This window comes from Hyalella azteca, unplaced genomic scaffold (genome assembly GCF_000764305.2).
Source record: "Hyalella azteca isolate HAZT.00-mixed unplaced genomic scaffold, Hazt_2.0.2 contig13715, whole genome shotgun sequence".
Lineage (NCBI taxonomy): Eukaryota > Metazoa > Arthropoda > Malacostraca > Amphipoda > Hyalellidae > Hyalella > Hyalella azteca.
In genome coordinates this window covers 156,349-167,480 of record NW_025943627.1, presented here as the reverse complement: position 1 = coordinate 167,480, position 11,132 = coordinate 156,349, and the positions used below count along the sequence as shown (strand labels likewise).

Below are 11,132 nucleotides of genomic sequence, written 5' to 3'. Positions count from 1 at the left end.
ATCGTACAAGATTTAAGCATTCAAGTCTGTTTCTTCTTGGATAGGATGGAATTTGGAAATCGCCTAATTAAGGTTTAAAAACATAAATCAGTATTGAAAAAATTTTTGTTTACCAAAACCCCGTAAGAATCTGAGCATTAGCAGTTGAATACACGCATGAAAGTCAAAGCTTCACACGAATCAAGACAACACAGGAAATCGAAACTCCTGCTACGAGGTCACATACGACAGATAGACTCAATTCTAACATTGCTGGCGCCCATGACGTTACTCAGGCATGGAATAGACATTACAAAGTAGAGCGTATGTTATTATGATAGGGTAGGACGGTGGTAATAATTTTTTGTTATCTACAGTGACATATTTTCTTCAGTTCCGTGTCTTCAATACAAGTGCTTTGGTTTCCGTACAGATTTATCCGTGAAATGTCTTCTAAAACTTTCCAAGACTTGTTGTGTCCCTTGACGACAGATCCTTCGAAATGGCCGCCTCCTGAACAGAAAAATATATGGAAATGGTATTTGCAATCACTGGAAATAATGGTAAGTGTTATTTGAAAAACAATTTAATGACTTATAGGCCAAAGTAATTTAAATAATACTTCTTGGTCTAATAATGAAATCAACGATCAAGGTATACTCTGTAGATAGTCAGTCCATATCTAGTTTGAATTTTGACATTGTTAAGATGTCATTCAAGATGGTTTGTAAAGATTCAAGTTATTTGAAGATGTTCTAGCCGAAAGTTATTTAACTGAGAAATTTATTCACATTAAAAATTATTATTTAAGTATTCACAGTGTTGTTGTTTCAATATACAGAGATGCGACATTCGAAATTTTGATAGCTTGATATTAGTAACTTACAATACTTTGGTCAACGAGACCAAGTACAGGGTTTTGATCATTAAAATTTAACAGAAATCAAGTGTTGAACATTGACATTATAAGTTATTTTATGGAACATAATTGACGAAAACTCCTTTTATTTCTCCACCCTTTGAAGCTGAAGTGGTAACAAATGTCGTTATTAATCGCATATTGTCCATATAGAATTCGGCCACTATTTACATTATTCTCAATATTTAATGGCTGCAGATACTTTCACCGACAAGTCTCACCTGGCGTGGTTTCGATCATCACGGAATACATCGTCCACTTATCTAGTTTTTTCGTGACGGTTCCTTCGCCGAATTTCTCGTGATTCCGGTACTCTCGAGCACTAATGATCTGTTAGAAGAAAATTCATTACAATTCAATAAAAATTTGCAGGGTAGTAGTAGGAGGAGTCATGGTAGGATGCGTGCATAACAGCTCAAGTGTTACACATACTTTCTAATGAGGATGATTTTAACGTCAACGAAGAAAGTTCGCGATATCGGTGTAGGTAAAATATAAAATACTTGATATATTTCGGGTTATTCCGTTTCGATATATTTATAGATATATGTGATTACCAAGCACTAAAATGCGTAACTATAACTCACTTCCTTGATTTCCAACCTAGAACACTCGGAGTGTTCTTCAATAAGCTTATTTATGGCTTGCGTGAGAACTTGTGCCGCTTGCTTGACGTCCGAATTATGAGTGTTCGCAGGTAAGGAAGACTGACAGGCGCAGTAATGCCATGGAATATGAATTGATTCGCACGTCCTGTTCGTTGGAACCTCCAGAAATAGGCTTTGTCCCCGTCCAGCAGGTGTTTTAAGGTCTAATGAGGCATTATAGGCCCCGTGTAATATGTCGAGAAGGGTGCTATGGAGGTCGTAGTTGTTCGTCAAGCGTCGTTGGTTGGTTAGTAAGTTACGCCATGTTTCCGGAAACTCATCTTTAAACCATGGAGGAAATAGCATGGTTACGAAAGGTAACCTTTCTTCCAAGGCACCAAGGTAGGTAGATCGTATGTCGCCAAATCTAAGGCCGTGGTCACTGAAGAAGAGAAGAATGGTGTTATTACGATGAGGTGATTGTGTAAACTTTTCTAGGAAACGTAGTGTGGGTTTGTCTAGAGGGGCTGCGTCCTGATTACGATCGTGTGTGTAAGTGGCGCTCCAGAAGTGCCCAAATACAGGCACCTCATCGGATAGGTTATCCAGAGCCCTCATAATTTGATCGTAAACTACCTCCGTACTGGCCTGAAGACCATAGCAGTAGTGGTTTTGAGCTTTAGGATGGCCGATCTCTTTTTCAGAGAGCAACATGTATGGGCGAGCATAGAAATCAACAGGGGGTTGGACAAATCCGATTTTTTCGTAGTGGTAGAGTCCCATACTGGGTGCGTCTTCAGAGTACACCGTTGCGTAGCCTTGAGCGGAGAAGTTCTTCCAAATGAAAGGACAACTGTCGAAGTTAGCTTTTTGTTTCTTGTAGCAGTCCAATTAGTAATTTATTTTTGGGACTTAAGTCGTTAGTAACACACCATCATTCCATTCTCCAGCAAAGCATATGATCATTTATTGATAATAATAATTGTTATTTGAGGGTTCAGACTGCTTGTACAGTTGTGCGATAATATCCTAAGCCCTTATAATAAAGGCTTAAATGAACTGACTCAACAAATTCAAAGGAATGAAATAAAGCAAAAACTTCCTGTCCTGTGGGCAGGGTGGCCCAGTGGTTACAGTTCAGTGCATCATAATCGAACGCGGGTTCGATCCCACCTCTGTGCGCTAGTTTCTGGTCAGAATCGGCGAAGAGGCCGCGGGCGGTTAAACACAGCAGAATTGTAGCAGTGAGTTGCGAGTTCGAGACCGCATAATGCTGTGAATGTTCTGCGATATTAAGAATCGGCGACATGCCTACGGCCTAATAAACCTTGATCGAAACCGCTATATACTAGCGCTTACTTGTATTTGTTATCACAGTCCGCATCGAACTTTTTGAAGGATTGCGTGGTCCTGGTGATCTCGTGAACACAGCAGGACAGCGAGTCGAGCGTCACATCGTAATGTGCCATTAATTTGGGGTCCTCATTAATCTTGATCCTGAATCCTTCAGTGAAGGTAAAGGGGCTCAAATTCTCAGGATTGCAGACCATCTGGCGTTGATTTAGGGTAATAAATAAATATTCTAACACATCAAAGAACAATTAGACATGTCAAGATATACTGTAGTCCTCCAAAAAGTTTGATTCTTCGGAGCTGAGGTGCTCAAACTGTCATACGGGAGGGTCTGCCAGGAGGTACGCAATCACTTCCCCTACAATATCATGAACGATCTTCAGCAATGCTGATTATTATTGAATGTAATAAAATAAAATGTAAAATTTTTGTGATAATGGGTAGGATTCATGATACGTTTTTGGTGCTTGCCCGAACCTCCAAATGGTGAACAACCAATCAACCATATCAAGTTGGGGAGCCCTACTCTCCACTGCCGGATCAACCTCGTCTGAGGAATGTTGTCATAATCGAAAATACAAGCAAGGTTAAATGCAAAATCGCCTAAATTGATTTATCAGTTGGGAATGCCTTTATCAAGAAATAATCTTGATTTGCACATGTGCATAATTGGTGAACTTATATGAGATGGGAATAATTTCAAAAACGGTCAAATTAAGTAGCAAAATTAGCGTAGAATGTGAGATAACAGTTTTAATCCTCTACCGCCTGACATGAGTAACCTAAGCAATATTGTCACAAGCCTACTTCCAGAAAATGATACGTTGTTTGTGACCGCAGAACGACTTGCACTGATGGTTGGAAAGGTTTTCTGTTGCGTACAAACGACCTCACGTTGCTACACTTAATAGTTCACGTATAATTTAAGTTGCAAGTTACGTTTCCGGAGAGATGCATGCCAGAGGGCATTATTGCCCGAGACCAGCATTTCTTTCATACTCATTTCCGTGCATAAGCCTTCTAAAGGGCTGAGTAGACTAAGGCCCTAAGGGATTATATGTTAAAAGCCAAAGGTACAAATCACCTTCATGGAAATGAACCAGCGAGGTAATGAGAAGTAAGCCACCAATACATTCGCTCTAAGCCGTACTTAAAACCGCCCAACAGCTCTATCCCATGCCGTCTAACCTCCTCACGATTTTCTGTAAGAAACTCCCTGCGCTACAGCGCTGTTGGTGCACAGCCAGCACTCCAGCCCGTCCGTTCGTCGCAGCTGTTTTCCCCCAGCATAACTCTACCTCCACGCTTACCCCGTCTCCCCGCCTTTTTGCACCGACTGCCGGACGGCTTTTCATTGTTTCTGCTCACTTGACTGCATTACGCTATGAAAAGAGGATCTATACGAGCTGTAACCTAACCTAATTCGGATAAGCATTAAAGGTCTGCGAGAAAAGCCTCCAGCCAGCCATGACGATAAAGGTGGAGAGTCGGGGTAAGTGTGGGGGTAAGAAGATGCTGGGGGATAGTAAGGCGGGGAAACAGTGACGCGGGGTTCACGTCTTGCGGAGTAAGTAAGGCGATGACGCATTACTTCGATATTAACTCCTAAATCTTTTTCCATTGTCGACTTCGACATCATCACTCTGTCGTTGCAACCGTGTCTTCTCATACTGTAATCTTGCTGTTCCTTATTCTTGCCAAGGTATATTAATTTACATTTGTCACCGTTAAAACGCAGCTGCCACTTATCAGCCCAGTCAACCAGCCTGTCAAGATCACCTTGTAACTGTAACATTTGCAGCAATGCAGCGTGGGCCCGTATGCTAAATAGGGCACTAGCACTACGAAGTAGCACTACGCACTACAAGCCGTAGTGCCTACTAGTGCGACATGGAACACTACGGTTGGATTGCTAAATAGGGCACTAGCACTATGAAGTAGCACTACGCACTACAAGCCATAGTGCGGCATGGAACACTACGGTTGGTATGCTAAATAGGGCNGACCTGCAGGTTCCAAGCGCAGGTTGCTTGCACTCTGGCGCAAGGCAAAGAGAAAGACCACGAAGGTTGGGTTTAGTTAACCTGAGTTCCAGCCCAGGGCTATCAGAAGAGCCGTGGTGTCGTGCTATCCGACGTGGCGCTTATGCGCTCAAGCAGAATGTGTGCGTTCTGTTGAAGTGGTTGTGGTTAGTGCGCTGGAGGTCGCAGCTAACGACACCTGTGCTCGTTGCAGGTGTCTGTGCACCTGTGCAGGCTTTCAAATACACACCCCAAATGCTGGGAAGAAAAAATTTTTTAAAGCCTTCCCTTCAGTTTATTAATGAAATTTAACTTCTAACTGCGCGAAATTCCCCCAGTTTCACCTTTCGAGCTCGGATAACAAATTACGATCAAGGTAGGAAAGAGTGGCGATGGTTCTTGGCCAACAAGAAAAAATGTATCCACAAAACTCTTTTAATAAATATTTAAACATAATAATGGTTTAAAGTTAAAGTTTGACTGCACATAAGTTGAGGCTATCTGCATGTTAACACACGATTATAAAACCGAAATTTTGCTGCAAATTCCGGTTGCTGCTCTTATTTTATGAATGAAATTTTGAATTGAGCCTCGAGTGGCTCAGCGATTATCTACCGTGAGCGTCGCCAGGTTTGCCAACTCGTATCTAATATACAATTAAGTTATTTTTATTGCATTCAAAGAAGCATTTTCATGTTCTTGCTGCTCGCCCTATCCATAGCTGCAGCCAGTCCCTTGTTATTGATGGAGTTCATACAATACGATGCATTTGCAAATTTTTATGTATGCTTACGTGATTGGTTTCTTCTGCAAAACTTAGGAAAAGAAAGATGGAAAATTCTTCCATGAGATTTATTATTACATTCACTGATTTTACAATATATTATTGATCAAAACTCGACAATCATGAGAACAATCAAACCTCATTCAAAACGAAAATTGAACTAACGAAGTTCTCTGTTATGCCGTAAAATAAAACATAGCTGAATAATCTAAATAAACGCGTTGACCTCTGCAATGTTGTTGCTAGCTGCATGGGAAGCGCTGAAAACCAAACCATTTAAGGGCGTCATTATAGATAATGTAAGTAAATATAAAAAGGTTGACAATCTCAAAAGGACATATTGAACAGCTATTGGATGCTAGGGACGTGCTCACTAACCTTGAATGGCTTTTCAATGAATTTCTTGATGCTGACGTCATAAGGATCGTAGTCAGGCATTCTGCAAGATGGTGTGTCGATGAGGTACCCCAAGTGCGTGCCATCTACTGTGAGGAAATAACTTTTAATTGATTCAATTAAATTACGAATAGATTAAGTAGTTTAAATATTTGACGATAGTACATATCTTATGTTCAAAATCATGTATCAATGTTTGATTGTGTACATGCATTGCAGGCCTACAGTGTTTGAAGGGTGAAATAGTGAAGGGCCTGCAACAATAAAATGAGATATAGTGAAGGGTCTACAATATTATTATAGGCTCCATGACAGAAGAAAATCAAGGAATATCTTCATGACATAGCAAATTGATTCAATGCAACACGAGAAACAGTTACGGAGAGCACCTTACGAGAGAGCGAGAAGAATAGGGTGATAGGATGCATGAAAACTGTCTTCTAAACACATTTCAAGCCGTTCCGTAGAACCGATTAATAGCAAACACAACATTTCTAATTGACTAATTCATGTGAGGTTATTAATACGAACACATCTTATTGTTGAAAATTTTCGATTTTCTTTTGGCTTGGCTATATATATAGTATAGCAATAGTTTGATACATCAAGCAGAGTTGGTTAACTTGCATTGAAATATGCAAAGATGCAAATTTCTCAATCCATTGCATGAATGAAAAAAACACTCTAAGATATATTTACTCCTATGGATTTTCCCAAAGCAAACGTGAAGGGTAACTATCCAACTTTAAGTTACTATTATCAAATTTATAAAATTAATTGAATGGAAATTCCGCCTTAAAAAATGAGGAGAAGCGTCAATTTCCTATTCCGGGCTCACAAACTTTAATTGAAATGCTCATATTTTATTTCTTGGGCAAGGTTGTGGATGATGGAACGATGGTCAGATGGTAGATGATTGGGAGAGGCATGATAATGAAGCAGCAAGCACAAACTGCAGGGTCTTGTGGGTCTTTTTAGGAGATTTTAACACGTTGACTGCGATTGTTTCATCTTGAAATATAATTTCATTTTTTGTACCATATCTGAAGCGTGAAACAATGAAGCAAGAAAAAGAAAATGACAGAAATTGAATAAGACAACCAAATGAAGTCCAAGAATAGCAAAAGCTTTTAGAATAATAATAACATCTCTTTGTTGACTCGTTTTGTCTAGGCTTAATATAACTCATCTTTAATAATGTTTCGTCTAGGCAGTGACGATATGATGTTATAAAATTATAAAATTGTTTATCTCCTTTTCCATTTATTTTTCTTAATTGAAAAATGAAAAAACCAGTTGTCTCATTTTATAACATCGATCACTTGATCGATATAAGAAGCTCAATCTTCATCTGTAACCACCCGCAGCAATAAAACCAAGGGTGAATGAAACCGACTTAAATCTAAGCTAAATATTCAATAATTCAAGAGGCGAGTGGACCTATAGTAACTGAAATTTAAATGAGACAACGTTGAAAATTTCAAGTGGCCGGTTCACGCCTATTTCGTGCAAGTCCCGTGCAAATATAGAGGATATTAATGCAGTGCGTAAGCGTTAGAACGAAGCGAGACCTTGCGACGTTGTAGGCAACCGCAGACGCGCTGCTTCGGGCGCTGGAGGGCCGACCTCGCTCTCGTTCGTTGCTGCGGTAGCTGTCACGATGAAAATAATTCATAGGTTGAAGTCAAAATCCCAGAAAAAGGAGTAATTTGTCAGTATGGACTATGTTTTTCTTACATATATTTTTGCGTAGATGAATTGAAGGTTTCTTTCATTGCAAGTTAACAGAGGAATAAATGAAGAATAATAACTTATAATATAATAATAATATATTAAAAATACTCAACTTAAAGGTGAGTACGTCAGCATGAGAACATGACTGAGATAACAACTGAGTGATAATACTTTCAAATACATTACTAAACTCAGCCCTTATAAACTGTGTTCAAAGCTTCCAGAAATAGCAAATAGACTCGGCTTAGAAGGTGAATCGTGTTCATATCGGCCATCTACCCTATTTGGCTGGAAATTAGGAGCTTATTGCGGGAGTCGATTGCACGATGGGCCGAATCTGCGCAACGTAACCAAAACGAGCAGCTGGCCAGGCTGTCTGTCTCATGTAAGTTGCTAGTATTTGAGCGTACCATTACCATCACCCGCTCATGGAATGATGTCGATGTATGTACACGCGGACGTCTGTTGGAGCATACGATGGAACGAAATGTGGATTGACTTTAAAAAGTTTTTGAGCTTACGTAGTAGTTAAATAGTATTTTCATTAATTATATGACAAAAATATCTTAATTTATTTTGCTATAGTTAGAAACCACAGGCTGCTTGACGGCATGGAAATATGATTTAGGGATGCAAAAGGAGAAAAATACTTGATAAGCATATGACAGTAAAATAATTGATTCTTGTGGCTCCAAGAGATAAATTTCAAATCCTTATCATAAGATACATAACTAAAATGTAAGCTGTTATTTGGTAGAAAAAGCAACAGATGAACATTCGGTTCATCAACAGATGAACGTCAGGGCCTACAAGTTTTTTATTAAATGTTCAAGTCGCAATGATTTGGGATGCAACTACTTGAAATTGTAATGACAGTTTATTGCCTGATGACAGGCATTGCACAATGTACCTTTGGTTACTCAATCAAGGTCTACAAAATTTAAATATTTTCACGTGAGGTTCACAATTGCATCATATCGTGGTGCGGTTCAAATAATTCGTTTCTTCGATGACGTTTGTGCGTGCTGGGCATGAGTCATCGCGTCGCAAGTATTATGACACCTCGCTACTTTTTGAACAAATTATTACAAACTATATTCGGTGGTTCAAACGACATCGATGACACAACTTAGTCCACGCCTTACGGTTTTCATTTCACATAGATACTTAATTCTGTTCGCGGCGCAAACTTTGTTATTAGACACGTAGAATGTTTAACCTCCACCCATTATACTCGCCATTATTTGGGGGTTACCACTAACTCGGTTTGGGGTTATGCAGGGGGAATGAGCAGACGCCGAGACTGCAGTGCTGGCGCATGCAGTTGCCTAGTTCTGCTTAGTCTTGTTCACATGTTACGTGGCACACGATTCTCATTTCAGTTGTGTAATCGTACAGTGGAAAGTGAAATAAATATGTGACTTTAAAATAAGTACAGTGGAAATAAATATGTGACTTTAAAATATTTTTTTTTTCGACGGATAGACATGTTAATTCTGAGCATTTTTAGAAGCACAACTTTCAAAACTTGTTGCACCAGGAATACAAATCGGTTAAAGCTCATACAAATAATATCATTCCAAGTCCGTACACAATATAATGTAAAGCACCTGCTTCTACACCCTTGAACTCGACGTAACCGTTCGTTGTTTTGTGCGGATCATTTTCTGCATGTAATTATATCAAGCTCCGCACGTTGAAATAACCAGGTGAATGCACCTTGTCTACGTATAACCTCCATTTAAAATGCATTACTAACAGAAAATTCAATCTGGTTTTTTAACTTTGTATTCTGTATAATACTGGGGGAGATAGAAAAATATAGAAACAACAACATTGCAGGAGAGATATCGAAGCACTCTTCTATAAAGTATTATAATTTAGCTTCAATAAATTGCTTGTTTATAATGTAAATGGATCGTTCGGGATAACTAAATAATTCGTCACCTAATTGCAAGGATTGGACCTCATGGCCACGAAAATCATAGTAATACTCACTTTGAAAGGCAATGGGTTGCCAGTAATGTTCCATTGCCAGCCAGTAGGTGAACGACACGCACACTAAACTAGTGAGCCCCAATAAAAAACGTGTGATGGGCTTCATTTTTGCTGCTTTTGCCAGGCTGATTAATTCATGAAAAATAACGCGAAATAATCAAATGAAATGAAAATCTGAAAGTAGAATCGGTAGTAAGAAAGTATCTATTGAAATAGCGGAATGAAAATTAACTCAGAAGAGGAGAGAAAACGTTCAATACAGTTTTACCACATGCTGGATATTATATGTAGGCAACCTAAATTGGAATTTCAAAACCGTGTGAATTAAAACATTAACGCATATAGTTACTAGCCAGCGGATGATCACATCCTGCATAAACAGTTTAACAGCTACCGATCATTTACCCACAATCTTACCCCGAATCTTGACCATCCAAATTTTGTAAACGATCATTTACCCACGGTCGACCATCCACAATTTAAACCGAGAACCCAGGGCTTAAAATTAGTTCTAATGGTCTGTCTTAACATAAAATAACATAGCGATGTCGGCGCTGAAGAGTAGGCCCAGATTTGGCCTGTCGCCGATACTTGTACTTTTCGTGGCTTGTACACAAAAGATCTAAACTCGTGTCCTATTACCGGATCTTTTCAAGACTGACGATAGTTTGAAATAGCTATACTAGACTTCCACCGTGGGTTCGATATGGTGCTAGGCATTCAAGTCATCTTTCCATTGCTTTATCTTGTCTGTCGAGAACGCGTTCATACTCGGAGCGTCAACGACGTAATCAGGGAGGCTATTCCACATGTCAGTGCTTCGAAGCGAGAAGAAATGTCGCTTGGATAAGTTGCAGCGCAGTTTTATTAGTTTATAGCCGTGGCCGTCTTGATCAATGATAATCCTGACCGGTCATAATCTGTTACCATTTTACGCATATAAGAACAAACTAGATAAAGCTATTGAAAAATATATGTTTAGACTTGAAATGCCTAGCACCATATCGAACCCGGTGGATGTCTAGTAGCTATTTCAAACAATCGTCAGTCCTGAAAAGATCCGGTCAAATGACACGATTTTAGATCTTCTGTGAACAAGTCACGAAAAGTAAGAATCGGCGACAGGCCACATCAGGCCTATACTCTTCAGCGCCGACATCGCTATGTTATATCATGTTATATTTGGTTTTTACATACGATTTTCGCGTTTGATATCAGTCGGCAAAATGAACGTCTTAAGGAGAGTCTTATTGACATGAGGATTAAAGCTGAATTCAATAATAACATTCCTTACAATACACATGCTTATGCCTTGATTCTTCCAGTCAGAATAATTCAATTACAATCTGATGGTGAAGAAA

At 39.3% G+C, this 11,132-nt stretch overlaps 1 protein-coding gene across 1 annotated transcript; it reads right to left on the bottom strand.

Annotated features, from left to right (window-relative positions):
• Nucleotides 1-93: 93 nt before the first annotated feature.
• LOC108677392 lies at nt 94-9,900 on the bottom strand. Its single transcript, XM_047883808.1, has 7 exons — nt 9,772-9,900; nt 7,611-7,691; nt 6,022-6,128; nt 2,845-3,035; nt 1,486-2,377; nt 1,120-1,228; nt 94-492 (listed from the first exon to the last, which is right to left on the bottom strand). The coding sequence occupies exons 1-7, from the start codon at nt 9,875-9,877 to the stop codon at nt 347-349; spliced, it is 1,632 nt and encodes a 543-aa protein (XP_047739764.1). The 5' UTR covers nt 9,878-9,900; the 3' UTR covers nt 94-346.
• Between the last annotated feature and the right edge of the window lie 1,232 nt (nt 9,901-11,132).

Bases quoted from the DNA above. Each gene is read 5' to 3' on its own strand.
- LOC108677392 (XM_047883808.1), bottom strand. From the start codon at position 9,877: ATGAAGCCCATCACACGTTTTTTATTGGGGCTCACTAGTTTAGTGTGC. The intron at 2,378-2,844 runs GTAAGCGCTAGT...AATAAATTACTA, and splicing joins GACTGTGATAACAAATACAA to ATTGGACTGCTACAAGAAAC. The intron at 493-1,119 runs GTGAGACTTGTC...TTTTCTGTTCAG, and splicing joins GATGATCGAAACCACGCCAG to GAGGCGGCCATTTCGAAGGA.